General features: G+C 48.9%; 1 protein-coding gene across 1 annotated transcript; it reads right to left on the bottom strand.

The window, feature by feature from the left end:
* Positions 1-198: 198 nt before the first annotated feature.
* On the bottom strand, positions 199-22,836 carry LOC148162032 (putative phospholipid-transporting ATPase IIB). The gene is made up of 3 exons (XM_088020369.1): positions 22,712-22,836; positions 3,825-3,937; positions 199-664 (listed from the first exon to the last, which is right to left on the bottom strand). The coding sequence occupies exons 1-3, from the start codon at positions 22,833-22,835 to the stop codon at positions 338-340; spliced, it is 564 nt and encodes a 187-aa protein (XP_087876495.1). The 5' UTR covers position 22,836; the 3' UTR covers positions 199-337.
* Positions 22,837-23,069: the final 233 nt, after the last annotated feature.

The raw sequence follows: 23,069 nt of genomic DNA, 5'->3' as shown, positions 1-23,069 counted from the left end.
AATAGATATGCTATAGCTAAATTCTGGCAAAACAAACGAACAAACCTGGAAATTTAACACGTAAGCCTGACAATTCATGTGGAAGTAAGAAGATGGGATGATGAGGGAGGAACAGTCCAGGCGCCAGCAGCTTTATTAAGATCTGACTCGGTCACAAATCAGTTTACAAATCAGTAAAACTCTGATTTTTCTCATGTGTTTTCCAGTAACTCAACTCTTAGGCTTTCTGGGGTAAGTGGACACACCAGGACCAAATGCACGAATCCGAGAGAGCCATGTGGCCTTCAGGCCTGGAGCTAAGGCACCATTAGACACGATAATAAAGCTCCCCTTGCATTCATGCCCCTGGAAGAACGAATTCTTGTGCCTCTGATGCAGGTTTGTATCTGACATCCTCTAAGAGGCCCCGACTGACCTCGTCAGGGCTGGCGGCCTGGTAGGTGCGGTTCCTGTCGCTGAAGTCCTGGTCCGCCTCTGCGTACTCGGCCTCCGCGATCACGCCGGCTCGAGGCTCATACACGGGGGTCACGTTGTGGCACAGCGCAATGGCCTTCACAGCTTCGTGGACTCGACTGCTAACACTTTTTCTCACTTTGGGAGCTGAGGACTGGGCCTTTCTTGGTGGTGTTGAACTGGTAGCATTCCCGCTAGCTTGAGACTGCATCTGATAAAATACGAACGTCACAAAATTAAAGAGACAACGTAGTTGATACTGGAGTTACCAGCACGTGTGATTTTTATGAGTGCATCAGTGAGGGATGAGACAAGCAGCTCTTAGGGAACGGGCTCGCTCACGTGACGTGTCCGTGCTAGCGCTGTAAGCACTCGCGTCTCCTGGTCGGCACGGCTACCAAACTGTTGCAGTACTTAGAGTCGGAGGGTTTTCCTTTTCTACATTCACTTGATCCATAGCATTGGCTTGCTAAGTCCGTAATAAGTCATGTTTGTTCTCCTTGTAAAGATGGGGTGAGTTAAAGAGCAAACCAGAGCCATATACTCCTAACTGCTTTCATGTTTCGTTAAAAAGTGCTGTACCTGAAGTGGACTAAAGCTAAAAGCAGGAAAAAATACTTACGAATCTTCCTTTAATACAATAAAGGAATCCAGCCTGTCACAGCCTCTGTATTAAGAGCTAGTTTTGTGCATGACAGTAACCCCGGCATCTGACGAAAACTGATCCTCACCTCCTATTTCAGACTCTTGCGCTCTGGACGTGACTCCCCGCTCCCTCCATTTGGCTCCCCCCGCACCAGGCTGCATTCGAGGGCACTCGCCTCGGCCAGTAGAGTGGCCATTCCCCCCCGCTCCCGGGGGGAGGTGGAGCAGGACCACAGAGGCTCCTCGGTTACCTTCATGGCCACTTGTGACGGCCCTCCCGAGAAAGCCAGGCTCTCGCTTTTGGACGGGGCATGCAGAGCCACCGAGCCGTGACTACTCTGCCCGTGAAGTCACAGTGCTGTCTAATGAAGGGTTTGCTCGTGCAGCTCAGCAGCTGGCACTGCCTCTCCCCTGCGCTCGCCTCCCACCCGCCTGCTGCTTGCACGGCAAAGGGAGAGCGGCACGCAACACGGCTGACTCCCCTTAGGACTCTGTTTATCGATGGCTGTAGAATTTCATTTCACACAAATGCCATTAAAGATTATGCCCTCCATCACCAAATGCTTCCGGAGGGGAAATATAATCAGATTATGAAAGATTCATGTTACATTGCAGTGGACCTGGTAGACTATTATCATCTTAATAAAAAGACAGAATCTCAGGAATAAAATCAATTTTACAAAAGAGTACTATCTAACCAGCCAACCAACAGACAGCTTCGAAAAAAGATTTTTAAAAGACCTCCTCCGTGGAAATAAGTATTAAATATCTGCTATTTTTATACACTGACTCATCCTTTCTGTTTCTAAATTTTCTAGAAAACAGCTTATTTGGAGCTATTAAAATCATATTCATGCATAATGTAAATTTATTTTTTAAAAACAGATTTTACCTGGTACTGTTTCGACCTAGACCTAGATTACCAGGAGAAGGGAAGACCTATTCCTTCTCCTTTTTAGATTTTCCTTCTGTTAATAAATGTTCTAGGTTACAAAATGCTCTGTATTGCACTGAGTGACATCCAACTGAAGAAAGGGCTTGGTTTTCAGTATATGTGTGCTTGTGTAAGTGATCATTACATCCAATAAACACATATGCATTAGATACTTTTCTTTTGACAGCGTCTTGAAAAGTAAAGTATACGCCGTTCTGGTAAACATTACAGAAGAAAGAGAAGGTTTTCACAAACTGAATGTAAGGCAGACAGTACAGCTGAATTCGGTCAGAGCAGAAACTGCTCAGGGCGTGTGTGGCTCAGCCCCGTCTGTGGAAGTCAAGTCAGAAGTATGACCATCAATACACAGGGCCTACAGCCTCTGGGGGCGCCGCTGCCAGACGGCCCGTGGGAGCCTCGAGGCGGCAGTGGTCTGTGTACATGTGAGGCCCCGCTTCCCTGGGGGGCGGGTGATGGCACGTTTGCACCTGATATATGCTGGCCTGTTACAACGGGGGTGCCCGAACCTCACAAGAGGCCAGCAGAGAGGCAGAAAAGCAGCCTAGGGAAGTGATGGCTGGCTCTGGGTTCAAACCACAGCCTTGTGTGTGCAGCATCTTAGACACCCTGGGCTTGCAAGGTTTGGTTACTCAGAATCAGTGAATTCAAATGAGTGCAACACGAACGCTACCTGAGAACAGGCTAGGGGACCTCTGCGGCCTAAACTGACCTTTGCAGAGTGGCCTGTGTCTGCCTGCCCCACACCCTGTCATCTGTGGGAACACGTGGCCCTGTGGGCCCCATGTCAGGATCTGGCGTGTCAGGACCTTCCCGGGCCACAGACGCACTTGCAGAGCGCACGGCCTACCAAGTCTCTGGCAAACACTGTGGCTACTAGGCTGTGTATTTCCTGTTCCTGCAACTTCAGAGAGCTCCTGAAGCTCCAGGGAAAGGCCAAGACTTAGGATATACGCCCCCTGCCTCCACCCAAGGAGTCCTTATCTAATCCAGACACAGACGAGGTATTTGCAGATGAAATAACATGACATTTGAGTTTCACTTCACAGTGATATGGTGAAGGAGGAGCAGGGCTACGGAGGGAACCAGGTCTGCGGTGCATGGACAGCTGCTGAGGCCGAATGACAGGGACATAGGGCTCACGATACCGTGTGACTACTTCTGTTTATGGAAAAGGCAAAAAAATATGAGAAAGTCTTACTAATTATGAAGAAACCCAGAGGAACTGGTAAGAAACACCTGTGATGCAGTATTCTACTTAATAGTCTTAAAGATACTACCTATCCTGAGTAATCTTTTGGAATATTTCACTAAGAAAATTATTTAATATGAATAAATGGTTTAAGGTCATTATATCCTTTCTATTATTTTACAATATAGAAATGCTCATTCAAAATTGTTCAGTGGCTCAGTCGGTTAAGTGGCTGCCTTCGGCTCAGGTCATGATCCCAGGGTCCTGGGAGCGAGCCCTACATCGGGCTCCTTCCTCAGCGGGGAGCCTGCTTCTCCCTCCCCCTGCTTGTGCTCTCCCTCTATCTCTATCAAACAAACAAACAAACAAACAAATAAATAAATAAAATCTTTACAAAGTATAAAAAAATAAAATAAAATTGGTTCAAAACCTGCTTCTTGATTTATAAATTAAAACTGAGTGTTTTAGGACATTCAAAGATGTTCGCCGATTTCCAGATCAGCGGATACAGTGGGTTCAGGCTGGTTCGACAGAGCCAGGCACTTTTGCAGGCAGCTCCCGTGCGGATGCCAATGAGCTTACCTGTGAGTATGGATTCCTGAGGTGGCTCTGGATCTCCTCCATCGTGTCTGCTCCATAAGACACAGTCCCCAGGTGCAGCCTCTTAAACACCATCTCGTTCTGGGTGAGGGTTCCTGCAACAAAGACCAGGTCACAGAGGAAAGCTCATCAACGGGACCAGGACTCCCCATCCCGTACGTGGACCTCCCTGGGCCGAGCTCTCATAGCTGGGCGCCCCTCGGCATTGAGAATGCTCTGCTCTGTAATTCCAGCAGCTAGGAATGTCCTTCCCCACTGAGGACAAGTGTCCCTCCCAGATCCCTCCGGAAGAGCGCGATAACGTGAAGGGCTCTAACTACCTGAAGAAAGTGTGGCCTCTGTCTTTCAGTTCAGATGCATTGTTTGGTACAAATATAACTTCTGCCTGTTCTGAAAGAGACAGGCGTGAAACTGGAAAACAGAGTCACTACCTTTGTAATTATACTCTAGAACACTGCCTGAGAAAGACATCAACTAGTCCCAAATTAGCGTGCCTACCAGTTTTTTAAAAAAAACACCCAATTTTGAAAAATTAAGTATTTTTCATTGAACAGAAACAGATGCATTTAACCCTTAGCACCACTTGCATCATGTGGAGCAACAGAAAGGTCAGTGAGCAGGGAGGCACGTTCTCTTTAGCTGGGCTTCTGCCCGGTGAGCTGCCTGGAGGTGCTCACGTCCCTCCAGATGGCCAGGGCTCACTCCTGGGGACAGCCAGTCCATGTAGGCCAGGCACTCATGTGTGCTTGAGCATGAGGAAGTGCTTCACCCCTGGTGTGTAAGGAAGTCAGTTAAGAGAGGAGCACGCACAGGTCAATTTTATGAGATGTCTTGGGTCTGCCAAATGCAGTGAAGTAACATCATGAAAGGCAGCGAGACGTTAACATTATTTCAAAAACGGTGAATTTTCATTAAAAGTGACACATAAATTCACAATGTTACACATCTTCATGACTCTGAAAACCCTAAACATTGTGTATGTGTATCACTTAATATAAAAATGCACACACAATACGCACATATGATTTTTGCTTACTGGGTTTTCTAGAAGTAAAGCAACCTGGGGAAGTGTGAACACCTGTGAGCAGGGGCGTCAGGTACGGTAACGAAAAGTGCGGTCATGTAGGCCCCCGGGCTTTTCTGCACTTACCTCACAGCTCACAGAAGGGTCACCCACTGACTGATGTAATTATCAATGTGGATATGAACAATCCTATCCCCAGTCAGTTAGAAGCTGGGCTTTCCACACGGTTACAAGGCACCCATAAAATATTAACTAACTTCTGTTTTCTTTGGCACATGTGATGTGGAAGATATAATAAAAAGTGTTTTCACATCTATCCATGACTCCATACACATTGGTGTTCAAAACAAAATAGCTCAGAACTCCCACTACAGGACAGGAAGGCTACGTTAACATGAAGGAAAATCCGTATTTCATAACACTGTTTCAGAGACTGTTTTGAATAACCTTCTTACAAGAATGGATAGAATACATACATTAGGGTCTCATAAATTTCAAAGAGCAGCTCTTCTCAGGGATGCTGATCAGTTTTAGAAATTTTGCTTTTTCAAAATTCTATTTAGCCCGTTTAGTACCTCAATTAAATGGCACCTAAGTTTCCTGAAATCAAAATTATGTGAGAAGTACAGTTTAAAAGGGTTTCCTGGTTATGTCATCCTCATTAAGTAAAGCAAAATTAATTAAAATAGTTTAAAGAATGTAATTAAAAACAATTCAGCTTCCAAATGAAATAAGGAAGTTCTAGAAATTATTTACATCACAGATTTGAGATGAAGACAATAGTTACCTATCATCAAAAGCTAATGAAATTGTACATTAATTCCTATTAGAATAAGCACCAAGCTCACCTCTGTTACGTGTGCCCAAATGAGCAGTTCCCTGAAAATTTATTATTTAAAAAAAAATATGTTACTCATCAGATTGACATAATTAAAGAATTTCCTGTAGACACTTTTTCCTCTGACATACACTGAATGTGAGGCTTCGAATCTACGGTGGGCTGTGGTATGAGGCAGTTTATAAATACGATGACAATAAATAATACTTTTCAACCTTTTTATTACTAAGAATTTTACACGTATGGCAAAAATAAGAATACTACGCCTGCACAGTTCCTACCAAGAATAAACTACTATTTCTTTAGGTTTGTAAACCACTGAACGCAAGTGGCAAAAGACCCTAAGCGAAGGGTGCTCTGCCCTGCTCACTGGCTCACACCGCGGGATCCGCGGGGATGGAACGGGGATGCGCCCAGTTCACCCAGTGCGAAGACCCACCGTCTCACAGTGCTGTTGCTGGAACTGGGTGGATCACTTCCGTGTTTCTTTTTTGTGAAAACTGAAGGCTGACATACACTATCTGTTTCAGGTGTACACGGCAGCGGTTCGCTATTTTTATACAAAATGCTCCCCGTCTAAGTGCGGTCGCCATCGGTCACCGCACAGCCCTAGTACAGTATCACCAGCCACACTCCCCATGCGGTACTGTACATCCCCGGGACTCATTTGATAACCGGAGGTTTGCGGCTCTCCACCCTCCTCCGCCCCCTCCCCTCTGGCAACCACCCATTTGTCTCCATGTCTTTGAGTCTGTTTCTCTTGTGTTTGGTTATTTAGATTCTGCAACTTTGGCTTTCTCGGACTCATTTCACTGAGCACCATACCCTCTAGGTCCATCCTTTTTGTCAAAAATGGCAAGATTTCATTTTTATGGCTGAGTAACATAGGTCTCTACCACCTCTCCCGTATCCATTCATCTACGGATGGATGCTTGGGATGTTTCCAGATCTCAGATATTGTAAATAATGCTGCTGCAAACATAGGGGTGGTGTGTATCTTTGTGAATTAGTGTTCATTTTGTTTGGATAAACACCCAGAAGTGCAATTGCTGGATCACATGGTGATTCCTTTTAATGTCTTGAGGAACCTCCACACCGTTTTCCAGAGGGGCTGCGCCCGCTTGCGTTCCCACCAGCCGTGCACGGCGGTTCCCCTTTCTCTGCATCCTTGCCAACACCTGTTGATTTTAGCCACTGTGACCTGTGTGAAGGAGATGTATCATCGTAGTTTTAATTTGTATTTCTCCCACGATTAGTGATGTTGTGCATCTTTTCATGTGTCTACAGGTATTCTTTGAAAAAATGTCCTTTCAGATCCTCTGCCTATTTTTAAACTGGGGCGTTTTAATTGTTTGATACTAAGTTGTCTAAGTTCTTCATATGTTTTTGGATATTAACCCCTTACAGGATGGATGACTTGAAAATATCTGCTCCCATTCAATAGGTTCCTTTTTCATTTTGTTGATGGGTTTCCTTGGCTCTGAAGAGGCTTTGTAGTCTGATGAAATCCCATTTGATGGAATCCTGTCTGTTTCTTTTAGCTTTTGTTGCCCTTCCCTGGAGAGACAGTTCCAAATAAATGTTGATAAGGCCGATGTCAAAGAGATTACTGCCTGTGTTCTCCTCTGGAACCTCTATGGTTTCTGGTCTTCAGTCCTGGGTTCATCTTGTGTGGTGCGGGACAAAGGGCCGGTTTCCTTCTTCTGCACGCTGCTGTCCAGCTCTTGTGGCACCACGTGCGAGGACACTGTCCGCTCTTGCCCTCCTCGTCCTGCCTTAGTTGCCCATTTACGGGTGCGGTTTTTTTCTGTTCCCCTGGTCTGTGTGTGTGTCGTGCTGGGGCCACACTGTTAGGATTCTCTGGCTTTGCAGACATTCTAGGGTCTAAGGTGTCACCATTCCCAGATCTCATGGTGCCCAGCTCCACCCACTCTTCCTCTAGGATGGTTGTTCTACCCTGTGGACGCACAGCCTTGGCCTCCCCTTCCGCCACCTGGCCCGCACGCCTCCTGACCAGCAGCACCCGCCCCTGCCGGAGCGCCCCCTGAGCGCCTGACTGCGGGCACTGCCGCCCCCCTGCCGCCCACCCCCTCACCGTGAAACACCGGCTGAGGCTGGCGAGGGGGTCCACAGGCACGCAGGCGGAGGCGGGTGACGGAGCTGCCCCACACGCCGCCCTCATCATCCTCCGTCCTTTCTGCCAACCCTCAGACCTCCTCACACCAGCCGCACAGGTGTGGTGCGGGGGCTCTGCCGCGGCTACATGTACTCTGGGGCCCTCACCGCTCATCCCGACTTGCGAGACTCGGGAATGGCTTCTGACCTCCTGACTGGTGCCGCCTTCCTAGAATAAGGACCCTTCATTCTCCTCCCTCCCTCAAACACAACCAGCAATGTCCACCGTCTACATGAAATGTCAGCTGGGCAGTGCACTTCACGGCTGCTGGGACCTGCCAGGCCCCTGAAATGCTAGACGATTACAGAATTAGAGCTCTCCAGTTTAGAAAATAGCAACTACCAGGAATCTCAATGAAATGATAGGAAAAAATAAGAAACATATGCATTTCATAAGAAACAACTCTAGTTTAAAGAAAAAACTGCTACCTCACAAGGAAATGTGTGATTCCTCCCCCTGGGTGGCATGCCTACCACAGGCCTTTCTCGTGTCCGCCAGCCTCCTGAGTAAGGGCTGCTGGCCTCTCTTCTGACTTCTCCTGCAGCAATTCTGGATTCCACAGCGGCACAGGGGGCTGCCCGCATCCCCCGCCTGGCACCCCACTGGCCGTCCCTGTGTTGAGTGGCGCAGGATCAGACCAGTGCCCGGCACCGCGCAGCATATCAGCTTCACGTCACCGTCATGTGTGGATCTGCACGGCCAGCATGGCCATCAAGATGCAGAGGCGTCCCATCTGCACCAACATGGTCCTCGCCTGCATCCGTGGCCACATCCATGCCCTCGCCCACCCCTAGTCTGGCACAACCCATCAGTTCTTCACCGCGCTGATTCTGTTTGTGACAATGGCCGTCCAGGCTGCCCGCCCAGCAGACATGAAAGTCCGACCCTTAGCCTTCTTGGACTCCATGCTGGCCTGGGAGCTGGGTCATCTGGACAGCCAGGAGAGGTTGGAAGTCTAGGGTCCCCACTTGGTCTTCGGAGACAGAGGGTGGGGCCTTTGCTGAGCACAAATGGACAGGGAACACTGTGCAAGCTGCTGCTGCACCATGCGCTGACTGGACACACTTACATGTGGCCATGGGATGGCCACCGCCGTGGTGACTCCTCCGTCCGTCACATCATCACAGGGCCACGTGTGCTGTGCTTTCTCCAACGGCTGGAATGGAAGCGTGAGTGTTCCTGTCTTGCCAGGCTGCTCCTTCGGTCACAGAGAGCAGCTCTTCTCGGCCTGTCTGTGCCACTGGCATTTCTGCATCGCTGGCTTCTCCAGGCCCCAGTCTGGGCATGAAGCGGAACACCAGGGAACTGACTGCTGGTCCTCCTGATGGGGCGAGCCTGCCTTCCTCCCTCCCCGCTCACAGTCTTCTTGTGTGCGCTGCACGTAGCACGTCAGGTGCACGGTGTGCTCAGCAGGACAGACAGGGAGAAGAACATCCACTCCATCGTTCTGGAATTGGAGGCCTTCATTTATATTAAAAGTTGTAAATACTTGTTGTACCTTCTCACACCCTGGGATCACCTAGTTTAGGTATATAACCTCTTCCAACTTTTCCACTGGTAGAGACAAGTATGCATTTATAAACTATTTTTTCACATGACTACACACAGGGGTATTCCACGTTATTTTTAGGGGGTATACCATAAACCCAGTATGGTACACAAGGTTCTGCTGGATCTTCCTCCCAAACACGGATACTCAGATGGTTTAAAATTTTTTGTTATCACCAAAAAATGCAGCTACAAAACCATTATTTATGTGGGGTAGATTCTTAAAGATGAGATTTCGGAGAGTACAGTTTGAATTTACATATAGGGCCATGCCAGTGACCCACACGTTATACTGACCAGGATGCCTTCCGCCCACATCGGGTGCTCAGCAAGGCCGTCGACTGGCATCAGCTCAGAATCACAGAACTGTTCAGAGGCACTCGCCCTAAATTATGTTAAGATTTGACAGTTACACATTTACTTACCTAGTGATAAATTTACATTTATACTGGTCTCCTTATGTAAATTCTACTATCCATATATGCCTTTTTTTTAAAAAAGATTTACTTATTTATTTTGAGAGAGTGAGAATGAGAGAGAGAGAGAGTACAGGAGAGTGGGGAGGGTCAGAGGGAGAAGCAGTCCCCTCGCCGAGCAGGGAGCCCGATGCGGGACTCGATCCCGGGACTCCACGATCATGACCCGAGCCGAAGGCAGTCGCTTAACCAACTGAGCCACCCAGGTGCCCCTATCCATATATACCTTGCAAATGCTCACGTTCTTAAGAAGTCTTGAGACTACACACTGTTATAATAAAACATTTTGGTTTTAAATGAATAGTTTTTCTTTGAAGATTGCATGTATTTTACATCAAGGCAGCAGAGTGGGTAGGACCTCCAAGGTGCCCATGAGATTAGGTCTCCTGCTCCACGGCCTCAGATCAACAGGGTGGGGATGCTGCGTTCAGGCTGGGCAGTGGCTCTGTGTCTGACTGTGTGCATCCCAGCAGACCCTGAGCACTGCTGCCCACTCACCACCTGGGAGATTTTAAATCCTGATACCCAAGTCACAGCCCCTTATCACCTGGACCAGAGTGCCCGGGGAGAGAGCTGGTCTCTACACAAGGCAATGGTGGTTCCACGCAATATCTGGAGTGTGGGAAAAGGAAGGATCAGCTTCAGAGAATTAAGAGGAACGTAAACCCCACACTCCTGTGCCTCGGTGTTAAGACACCACGCTTCCAGCAATCGGTCCCCCTCACGTTGATTCTTTCCCTTCACCATTGAGTATGCTGTCAACTGGATCAGGGCCAAGACACCGAAGAGACAAAGCTCAGTGATGGCTGCTTGACCTCGCTCCCTTTCAAACGCACTTCCATGATCACCTCAACTGTACCGTGTGTATGAGAACTATGTTTATTTCACGCTTGGTATCAGCGTGTCCTCCTCCCACACTCTCCACTCATCATGGAAAAAGGAATTGAAACACACGATTGCCTCCATTGCCAAGGCGGTGACATGATACTGCTGTCCAACAAGCACGTCCCCATGACCCAGCGTGAGCGAGCCGTCCCAAGTCACAGCCAGCCTGTCTGGGAGAGGGTGTGGGCACGCCCAACTCACAAACCCAGACAGCATGTGAACAAAGGCGGGGGCGAACACACGCTTACCACGAGTTCACAGTCCGCACGACGTAAGGAATACAAAAGTGCATCGAAGTAAAAAGTATGACAAAGAAACCCAGACCCCTTGGCTGCATCAGTACCGCACGCAGCAGACAACCAGCCACTGGAAGAAACCTGCTACGACACTTCACCGAAGACACAGGAATGAACAGGACGTGCGCAGAGGGCACAGGTCGGACTGCGTTCTCCTGCGTCTTCTCCAGGACCCGGGGTCACACTGGCCTCTCCAGCACCAAAGATTCTCCTAAAGCAGTACTGCAGGAGACCTCCTCCTCACGCCGGAGGAGACATTGATACGTGGAGCACGGCAGCACGCATGGCCTCTGGCGTCTGTAAGCTCGGGCACCTGACACTGGGGATGCCTCTGCTCTTCATGCACGTGCTGACTCTGTCAGGTCATCAACCTCTGCTTCCCAACGGCAAGATTAGGAAGTAATTCTAAGGTTCATGGAATTAAATATAGTACTAAGTATAATGATTGAATGACAGTTTAGTTTTATCAAGGCAAAATATGCCTAAGCACCTGATTTAGCTACATCTCGTCCTTCATTAAGCTAAGTGTAATATCACATATTTTAACGTCCCAAATGTTGGCAAGGATGTGGAGAAAGGGGAACCCTCCTACACTGTTGGTGAGAATGCAAAGCTGGGGCAGTCACTCTGGAAAACAGTATGGAGGTTCAAGATGTTGAAAATAGAGCTACCTTACAACCCAGCAATTGGGTATTTACCCAATTACTAAATACCCCAAATACTTTGGGGTATTTACCCCAAAGATACAGATGTAGTGAAAAGAAGGGGCACCTGACCCTCAATGTTTATAGCAGCAATGTCCACAATAGCCAAACTGTAGACAGAGCCCAAATGTCCATCGACAGACGAATGGATAAAGAAGACGTGGTCCATATATACAATGGAATATGACTCAGCCATCAGAAAGGATGAATACTGAACATTTACATCAATGTGGTTGGAACTAGAGGGCATTATACTGAGCGAAATAAGTCAATCAGAGAAAGACAGTTATCATATGATCTCACTGAAACAAGGAACTTAAGAAACAAGGCAGAGAATCATAGGGGAAGAGAGGGAAAAAATCAAACAAGATGAAACCAGAGAGGGAGACAAACCATAAGACAAACCTCTTACCTCTAGGAAACAAGTTGAGGGTTGCTGGAGGGGAGATGGGTAAGTGGGGGATGGGGTAACTGGGTGATGGGCAGTAAGGAGGGCACGTGATGTAACGTGCACTGGGTGTAATATGAGACTGACAGATCACTGACCTGTACTTCTGAAACTAATGTTATATGCTAACTGATTTTAATTATAAATGAATAAATAAAGAGGAAGGGGAGGTTTGGCAGAAAGATACAGGATGCTGACACCAAAGGACAGAAACGGAAACAATTACATTACTGTTTCTCAACCAGATGAAAAAGTTTTCTAGCTAGAGCCCAAGGCTGGAAAGCACTGAACAAAAAAGCAGAAGACGCTTTGTTACATAATACCCTCCTGTCCTGAAAACTGGATCTGTTGGAAAAACTGTTTTTTTTTCTTTTTTTAATTTCCTGACTTTGCAGACTATTGTTACTTGTGGTACTTAACACGGATTTAGGAATACGCGAATATTTTTAAAAGCAGATGACAATATGTTTAGAGAAAAACCACGTGTCCCCCTGAACTGGTTTTTGGAGCCACGCACGGAGTTATTAACGGCTGGCGGTCAACGCCACGAGGCAGCCTCGGAGTGCGAGCAGGAAGCCGCGCTGCGGCGGGAAGCGCACCTGAGACACGACGGGGTTGTGTGTGGGAGGTGCGGCTGACGGTTCTTCAGACAGGTACCTCATCCTGCCCTCAGGTGTGAGCCCCTCTGCGCCTCTGCCTCGGTGGGCCGGAGAGAAGCAAGGGGAACCTGGGCGAGTTTGTGGAGAGGAGGGTCTACAGACTTCCATGCTCATGCGGCTTCCCTGGAGGGGCTGACGAGGAGCTGGTCCCGCTGGGCGGTCCCGAGGATAACCAGGCGCCGGCACACGTATGCTGCTCTAGTATGGGAGCTGACCTCAGGAGAACAACGCTGACTTAGAATGTCTTATGGCCAGACGCCCGACTGTGTGCAAACGCACCCGGGACACCCTCGGGGCGTGTGCTGGAGCATCGCTCTCACAGTGCTGTGTGTGCGTACGTGTGCATGTGCACATGCGTGTACACAGGTGTACCGACTGCGGGGATAAAGCAGAACATGCAAGAAATTTCAACTACAAATGTGAGAACAAGAAGTGCCAGGAACTGACTTCCGGCAATGTGTTTTCTGTCCCAACCCGTCTGCGTTTCTTAAGGGAAATGTCCAACGTACCCCAAAGCGGACAGAATGGCATCATGTAAAGTGGCGAATGGAGGCCTCACATCAGCAAGGACCACCTCAGGGCCACGCTCCTGGGACCTGCCACTTCCTGCCTGAGCGTGTCAGCTATTAACAACAGAAGGGGCTGCTACAATAAATGTAACCCCCATGTTATCACAGCAACAAACAGCAGGAGCTCCTCAGCATCAAATACCAAGGCCAGGCCTGGTTCCCGTTGTGTTTCTACACTGTTTGCTTGAGTGTGGGTCCAGGTGAAGCCTCCTGAGCCCAAGGCCACAGTCTTCTCTGCTCTCTCGTTCTTCCTTGTAAATGAACTTGCTCCAGTGTGTTCCCTACGGTCTGGACTTGGGTGCTGATGGGCCTCTGGGCTCTGCAGACACTCTGTGCAGAGGCAGAGCCCCTCTGTCAGAGGCACATCCGCCCGCCTCTTCCTGTGCCAACGATCAGGTCCTATGCCCATTAACCCACCACAGCTTGAGGGTGGCATCTCTCTGAGTCACATGGTAGATGGTTTACTCAGAGCATCTTGCTCCCGAGACTACTGAAGACGAGCATTCTGGCATTCCCAAATGCAATACTCCATGTGGACAGCAAGTATTTTCCAAAACCAAAGGCACATCATGATTACTGCTCCGATCACAGACTGTTTCTAGACAGCAAATCTGGAGCTGTAGAGTGACTGCTATTTTATTTTATTTTTTATTTATTTATTTTTAAAGATTTATTTATTTGAGAGAGCAAGAATGAGAGAGAGAGAGTACATGAGAGGGGGGAGGGTTAGAGGGAGAAGCAGGCTCCTCGCTGAGCAGGGAGCCCGATGCGGGACTCGATCCCAGGACTCCAGGATCATGACCTGAGCCGAAGGCAGTCGCTTAACCAACTGAGCCACCCAGGTGCCCCGAGTGACTGCTACCTTAATACACTGCTTTAGCTCACTGTCCTCAGTCAGCCTGGTGATAGCATTTTAAGTTCTGAGATGAAAACTCCAACTACGCAGTTACGTTTGCTTCCTGCTGCCGTTTGGAGAACTCTCTAGAGTAATGCACAAAGACCCCTTGAAATTATGGGAGGCCACAGAGTTCCCATAGACACATACAAGCACATACTAAAATAGTAAATACACTGTTGCATTTAAAAATTTAGTTTAAAATAATTAAAAGATAACATATCCAGATTTAAACTATTTCTTTCTTCTTTTGGGCTTTGTTTACATTTATTTTTTATTTTTTGGGTTATGTTTATAAAGATTTTTATTTTATTTTTTTATAAAGATTATTTATTTATTTATTTATTTATTGAGAGCGAATGGTAGAGAGAGAGCACGAGAGGAAGGAAGGTCAGAGGGAGAAGCAGACTCCCCGCTGAGCAGGGAGCCCGATGTGGGACTCGATCCCGGGACTCCAGGATCATGACCTGAGCTGAAGGCAGTCGCTTAACCAACTGAGCCACCCAGGTGCCCTATAAAGCTTTCTATTAAGATAGATACCTAGAAGTTCTTTATTCTGGTGCTTCATGGAGCCAAAGAGAATGAAACAAAAGACAAGTTTAGAGTAGTTTCTGAAAACTCAGCAGTTTAAAAAAATGATCATTTTAGGTCTTAAATGTAGGTCTGTGATCCATCTGGAGCTAGTTTTTGTGTGTGGTGTGAGGTAGGGGTCCCCCTTCATTCTTCTGTATGTGGACGTCCTGCTCTCCCTGCCTGTCAGTTGAAGGGGCTGGTCCTCCCCAGTGAGGATGGCGGCACCCGTGCTGGAATCCAGTCGACCGGCAGCGTCAGGCTTTAGTTCCTCCCGGCACACCGTCCTGGCAGCCTTATTGGAAGTCGTCTGAGTGTCCAGCTAGGGACTGATGTCCGGACTGTGGATGCCACCCCCTCGATCTCAAGGTCTGTCCTCACACCAGCACCATCCTGTCTTGATCCCTGCAGCCTGGTGGCAGGCTCTGGGATGAGGAACTGTGGAGTCCTTCCATTTGCTCTTGTCCCAAGATTGTTTACACCACTCTGGGCGCCCACCCTCCCTGCATTTCCACAGGAATTCTAGGATCAGCTTGTCAATTTCTCCAAAGAAGGCAGCTGGGATGTTGAGAGGAATCGTGTAGAATCTGTAAATCAATTTGGGGAATCCTATTGCCATCTTAACACTATAAAATACTGATTTCATTTTTTTGATGCCATCATAAACAGAATTGTGTTCTTAATTCTATTTTTGGATAGTTCGTTGCTAGCGTATAGAAATACAATTCATTTTTGTATATTCATCTTGTATCTCAAACCTTACTAAATTCATTTATTGCTTCTAACAGATTTTAGGGGATTCCTTATGATTTTCTTTTTTTAAAGATTTTATTTATTTGACAGAGAGAGACACAGTGAGAGAGGTAACACAAGCAGGGGGAGTGGGAGAGGGAGAAGCAGGCTTCCTGGGGAGCAGGGGCTTGATCCCAGGACCCCGGGACCATGACCTGAGCCAAAGGCAGACATTTAACGACTGAGTCACCCAGGCACCCCTCCTTATGATTTTCTGTTTGAAGACCATGTCACACACAACTAGCTTCACTCCCCTTTATAGCATGGATGCCTTTCTCTTCTTGCCTACCCGCCCTGGCTAGAACCTTGCTCATAGCAGCATTCTTCCAAACAGAAACAGGAAAACCTACACTAATGTCCCTCAACTGAGATGGAAATGAAATGTGGTCTATCCACACGACGGAGTATCGCCTGCAATAGAAAGCAGTCAGGTACTGAGACACGCGACAGTGCGGGTGAACCTGGAAAGTGTCTGCTGAGCAAATGAAGCCAGACACAGAAGGCCACACGGTGTGAGCTTCCACTCCTGGGAGAAGTCCAGCACAGGCAGACCGGCTGAGGCATACGGTCGACCAGGGGTCACCGAGGGCTGAGCGAGGGCAGGGAAGCAAGGGGGTTGCTGCTGTGCACCAGGTGGCCTTGTGAGGGAGCTCGGACCGCACTGACAGCACACGGTGGTTGTGCCCAACGCTGGCGCGACCTGCCCCAGTGGCCTGCCGTCCGAGTCAAACGCTGCATCTGGTACCCTCGTCCTAGTTGCTGATAAATCACGTTTTATGGAGGTTATAACAGACATATTCAAACAAATGACTATCATTTCATCAAATAAACGATGAAATTTTTGGCTCAGTTATTTTGCCATTTGGATGAATGCATCTGCATCTCGCTGGGTGAGAGACTGGGTTATGGATGCAGACGCTCCTTTATGTAGGGGCGCGTATCTTCTAACATACTAAGGTGAATCCTGGAAGGATCTTTTTAACTTTCAATGATGTTTCTATTTCACAGCAGACCCTGTAAAACGCTGAGCAGGAAAGTCAGGGCGAGTTTGAGACTTTCTACACCCTCTTGTACAGCAGGGGCGTCTAAGGTTAAGCCAGTTACTAAAAGAGTCAGTAATGCAAAACCGCTTTTCAAATCTTAAACAATTTTCATGATTTCAATCAATTGATAGGTCATACAATTTTTGTCATCTTAATTCAACTGTTAGTATGTCCCAAGTCTGAAGCTTCATGATAGGGATGGGCAGACGCCACCAGAAGGCTTCCCCGCGACCTGGCCGTTAGGAGAGCGCCAGGGACGGAAAATGTCTTTGGACAAAAGGCGTGTTTTGTGATTCCTGAAGAAGGAAAATGCTGTAGCTCCTTAATAAGGCAGAGGGCTCTGGAGGACGAGCAGCAAAGCAGGTAGAGGGGAACTCAATTTCTAAGGACAAAGTCCTGCAGGCACACGTCTCAGGGCAGCGACGGAGACGATTCACAGGCAGGCAGAGGACACGTTGCTGGAGACGCAGCTGCAAAGTGTTCTGACCCAGTGTTTGGCGGGTGGCACGGCCACACCGCAGCTCGTGCGTGGGACAGCCAGGGCGTGGCAACCACACAGAAACAAAGGAAAGTCTGCCCGCGGCACACTGGGGACAGGCCACCCACCCAACCCCATGGACTTCCAGCGCAGGATCCAGGCCGTGAGCAATGATCACGTGAGATCAACACAAAGCTACTCAGACTTTACCACGAAGCAATGAGGGATGGAAACACAACTTCTAATACCCTGCAGACTGTGGCCATATTCTTTGTTAATCTGTATTTGCTGTAAATGAGGCTTTCTCAGAAGACCGCGGTTCCCAGTACAATAGGCCTCTGTTCAACCACTGCCTGCATCAAGTGCCTCACCTGGGGTGAACAGCCCAGCACACACACAAGTGCGCGCTCCGGTCATGCACAGTGCCAGACCCTGCAGGTGTGTTGGCGCCAGAGGCCCCAGCTGTCATCTGCAGGCCAGAGAGCCTGTGCCTGGCCCCAGCTTACAGGGCCCCTGGCTTACGGGACATAACCCCCAGCTCCAGGTCTCCCCGGCGAGGCACGCACGCCATGGTCCGCTGCCCCTGCCACTGTGGACACGGCGCTTCCCGCTGCAGAGGATGCGGCCTTGGGAGCTGACACGAGCCGGGTGCAAACCGCACGGCCAAGCCAGGTAACGGGTGCTATCGACACGGTGCGCATCCTAAATGACCTGTCTCAGGGCGTGGTTTGGGAATGCTCTGTCATACAGGAGCATAAAGATTCCCAACAAAGGAATTCGCGGCTCACTCTAACAGGCTGCAGCCGGAGCGAAGTTTTATGATTTCCGAGCCCTCCGCAGCACCGCTCTCAGGAGCAGCCGGCGTAGAGATGGGGGCTCCCCAGCGGACTCGGTGCAGACGACCTGCCCTAGCATGCCAGCGCCGTCTGCTCATTTATCACGGCACGTCCACCATTTCTGGGCAGTGTCAACATGCTCTGCACCCTGGCAGCTAACAGATGTCCGCTCTTGTCGAATGAACTGCTTCATGTTTCACGCACTGCTGGCCACACGCGTCACTATGGCAACATCATTCATTTCAGATCTTACCGGAAACGTGCACCCCAATCAAACCTAATTACACCACACCGCTTTCTTGTCCACAAGAAGGAAACTGTAATGCAATTGCGGGACACTTCGTTCTCTGTTCTGCTGGGGCAAACGAGAGGCCGCGTGATGGACGCTTCTTGTCAGAAAGCGTATTGATGAGGCACAAGCCCGATCACGATCACACCGAGGACCGCCTTATGGGCAGGTCAGCAGCGAAAGGCTCCTCACACAGCAGCTCATTCGATTAAGCAGATGATGTCTGCGTACGGTCTTACACCCCAAGTTCTCTACCCTCTGCCAAACCACCACCCCCGTCAGACCCTCTGCGATGGTGGAGCCCACCATAGTGACCACTGGGCCCCGGCCAACTGCAGAGGACCTGAATCAGTCACACGACGAGACTACTACAACACAGAGCACAGTTACTTCAGTCCCTGCCGGACGACGCTTCCCAGTAACAACAGATACGCAGCTGCGCCGGACCCCCCGGCAGGGCAGGTGAGCGCAAGTTCGAGCCATGCAGCCCTCCCGGCAGACAACGCATGGCTCCGCTCGGAGGCTTGGGGGTCCCCGGAGGCCGCACGCTGCCCAGAGGTGAGGGCCCAACCCCCGTGTGCCGGCGGCCTCCATCTGTGTGAGAAGCTGGTTTCTAGACTCGTCCTACTATGTGCTGGCAGTGTGGTGACAATTACACAACTCGTCCTCAATGTCCTTCTCCTGCGATTTGGTCCGTGTGGCCTTTAGAAGCAGCCAAGGCAACACTCCCTCCTGAGTGCCCTCAGGGAGGAGGACCCGTGAAGGGCAAGTGCCCGCGGCCCCATGGCCCCAGGGCGAGGACAGGCACAGGGCTGGCACAGCGTGTGGCTCGCCTGATGTGCCGTGGGTGGCGTTCACCTTCCGATTACGGAGAAAGGGTCTGAAAAAGCTCAAGACCAAAAATTTTTAAAAACACTAAAAATGTTTAAAACTCCATGTGGCTCCAACACTAGGAAGTGGTGACAGAGGGTCCCTTCAGTGACTTCTGGAACAAAAAGGCCTTTTGGAAAATGAAATGTGTAAGATTCTCTCACTCACATATTTTATATAATGTTCTGTAATTCTTTTTAAATCTCAGAAGCCCAGATTATTTATTTTTGCTTTGTGAAAGCAGCAGAGTGAGACATGAGGAAAATGGGGTTTTACTTTATGACTCTGGGCAAAACCACTCTTCCTTATCCTGGATGGAACTCAGAATTCAAAGACAAATGGAGGAGCTATGATGAAACAAAGGAGAATGATGACCCCATCACCATTTAAAATGCATACTAAAAAGTTAGCATTTTAAGAAGAAATGATGTCACAAAATCCTTCTTCCCTTGCTGATATCACACATCCAGAGACACGGGAAGAGGAGAGAGAACCAGTCACTCTCAAGCATACTGTGTGCTGACACATGCTTCTCGTTTGCGAACCGACGTGAAATCACAGGCACCACACTTAGCTGTGTTACATGCAGATTTCAGTGGCCACGAGAGCAGGTGGGCTGCAGACAGGACAGCCCAGCCCGCACCTGCTCCCCGGATAAGCACGCCGCGCACCTCACACACAGGGCAGGAGGGGAGCACAGAATTCCGAGAGGGGAAGGCCCCAGACCTTTCTGGGTTCAACATTAAACCGTGACACCGTCATTGCTAGTTAGCATTCAACTGCAAACACTCCACAATTTATGCATTGTACTGATAACCGCTTTTGTTATGTTCAGTCTGGTTTTGTTGTCCAAGATGATGCCATGGACATCCCTGGGCTTGTCTCCTGCTGCGCATGCGCACGTGTCTCCTTGGGGAGCAGGAGCCAGAGGGGCACCGCGGTGCGCAGGCTGTCGGGGCTCGTCCGTTCGGACAGAGCGGTGGCCACCAGGTAACGCTCCCACCAATGGTGCAGACAAGGTCCTGGGGCAGTGTGCGCCTCAGACAGGTCGGACTTTTCCACACGGGGTGTGGCACTGAGATGCCCACCCTCTCGCTTAGCTCCTGCTCAGGTCTTCAAACTTATATCCATGCAGGCTTTACACAAGTTCTGCTTGGATTTATTTCTAATTACTTTATACATTTTGCTGCTATTCTAATTGGCCTTTTTGGAATTAAGTGCCCCCACTGTTGCTGGTATGTGGAAATGTAGTTTAATTCTGACACTGAATTTGCAGGTGTGACTAAGTCCTTCTGTCATGCGGCACCCTTGCCTCAGGGCTCCGTTGGGCTTCTCTGTGAACACGCACAGATCTGTGCACTTGGGGCACAGCGTGCCTGTTTGTGCGGGACTCCGAGTGCATGCTGCTGTTCCTGGTTTCCGATTGTATTTATGCACAAGGTCCAGGCTGCTGAGTGCAGGGCTGAGCATAGCTGGGCTTTTCCTGCCGCCGGTGGGCAGCCTGACAGCCTCCCGTGCCGCCCCCCACAGACCTGTGTGCTGTAAACTCACAGATTCCCCAGGACGCTCTTCTGTGGGGTCACTTCAGGAATCTTTTTGAGTTTGGGTTTGCTTCACTCCAGCTTCTCCATCAAAATAGTCCCACCTGTCTCCCAGAAATAACTCAACCTCTGCGGAGGCACGCCTGCGTGTCTCCCACACTTTATTCTCTGGATCTTTTCCTGTCGGCTCAGTGAGGATGGGAAGGGAGAAATCTGATGGCATTTTCGCTGCCTACCTTCTTGAGTCTGAGCTCCTCGTTACTTTGGAGTTCTTCGGACTTACGAGCATCACCTGACGGGACAGCCCCCGACGTGCCATAATGACCAACCCTGACCACAACCAAATGCCGCTGGGGTGCCCGGCTGGCTCAGTCAGTGGAGTGTGTGACGCCTGATCTCAGGGTTGTGGGTTCGAGCCCCACGCTGGGGATAGAGATTACTTAACTAAAAACAAAAAAACCCACTCTAAATTAAAAAACAAAACAAAACCACGTGCCACAGGCAACTGGATTTTGACTGGAACTGCAGTAAACCTATCACTTCATCGTGAAGGCAGGCTCTACGCAATCCCGTATCTTCGCGCTGGGGACCTTGCGCTGGAGACTGCAGTCTGTCCCTTCACTGGTTTACGTCTTCCTTCACGTTTCTCTGTAAGGTCTGATCATCCTCACACACGCCCTTCACTCCCCTCACGTCGGTATGCCCACGTGTTTCACACGTGCTTGCGCTACCACGAGTGGGGCCTTCCCTCTTCCGTCCGCTTGACACGCAGGGAGCTACTTTATTATTCTGACCTGTGACCTGACACTTCATTGGTTCGTACTCTTAGCAGTTGATTCCCTTGGTTCATTATTTCATCTACAAATATTTGCTCCATCTTTCAGGCAGAGAGCTTATTTCTAGTTCTTGTCTTACTGCAACGGCCAGAATGAAACATGTTAATAGGGCGGTTAGATTTCTCTCTTTCCAGACTAAGCTTTTTCTAGTATTTTATTAAAAATAATGTTGAATTTTACTTGAGACACATTTTATCATATTATACAAGTATCCTTAGTTCTAGTTCACTAAGAATTACTATGAGATATTTTTTAAGACTTATTTATTTTAAAGAGAGAGCATATGTGACTGAGGAGAGAGGCGGAGGGAGGGAGAATCTCAAGCAGATTCCCCCACTGAGCACAGAGCCCAACACGGGGCTTGATCTCACGACCCTAAGACCATGACCGGAGCTGAGATCAAGAGTCAATGGGCAAGGGACTGAGCCACCAGGCGCCCCAAGAGTTACCAGGAATTTAAACTATGAATGAAGAAATCAGGAAGGGATTTCACCTGTTGCTAGGATTTTCACTGGATTCAGTTTATGTTTTATTTATTATGTTAAGGATTGACAAGGATTCTTTGATGGAATAAGGGCAAATAAAATTTGGGGCAGGGACCTGAGGGTGGGATAGTCACTTGGAAGGCTCTTCAGGAGAACATTACTGTCAAAAGACCAAACCCACACACATCGTGTTACATTCTTCCAACAGCTCACAAGTATCATCCTGTAATAAACAGGCAAGCAGTATTTCCTCTCCAGAAGCCGCACTAATAAAACAAAGAACGCTATGGCAGCAGAGAATCAAAAATATATAAACATGTCATTTAAATCTCTAAGGATTTAACATTTTGCTAATTCTAATGATACTGTGTTTATTCAAAGGTGAAGGTTAGTTGTGTGCCAGTGTTCAGCGGAGTCTGGAAAATCCTAAATTTGAATGACTTCAATACGCCGCTACACATGCACGCACGCACACATGCATGCACACACAGACGCGCCAGGGTCACCCTGCACTGGATGCCGGTGAGCGCACACAGGCACATGCACACCATCGTCACCCTGCCCTGGACGCCGGCGAGCACGCAAAGGCAAACATGAACCAGGAGCGGTACCTGTTTTGTCCGTGAGCAAGTACACCAGGCGCCCCAGCTCCTCTGGGATGGTGCTGGTCCGCACAACCGTGCCGGGGATGCTCTCGTCCTTCATGATCTTCCATCCATATGCGGCTTTGCCCATGTCCAAGTTCACACGCAAACTGCCAAACAAAACCGGTTCATTACAATCGTTAGCAGGGTCCAAACCTACACGATATGTTCAAACTCACGTTTTCCATACAGGCGTATTATCTTTAACCTCACGGGAACTAAGTAGGTAATACTGTATTTCAGACTTTAAAATAAATGAATTTGTTGACACTTAAGCCAACAAACCTTTTGAGGCCCCTTATCATGTTTGTAGGCGACAGTAAAC

This window comes from Eumetopias jubatus, unplaced genomic scaffold (assembly GCF_037043125.1).
Source record: "Eumetopias jubatus isolate StellerSeaLion01/CBP00866 unplaced genomic scaffold, mEumJub1_p1.0 scaffold_26, whole genome shotgun sequence".
Taxonomy (NCBI): domain Eukaryota; kingdom Metazoa; phylum Chordata; class Mammalia; order Carnivora; family Otariidae; genus Eumetopias; species Eumetopias jubatus.
The sequence above is the reverse complement of the archived record's forward strand: the minus strand, read 5'-3'. Positions and strand labels throughout refer to the sequence as shown.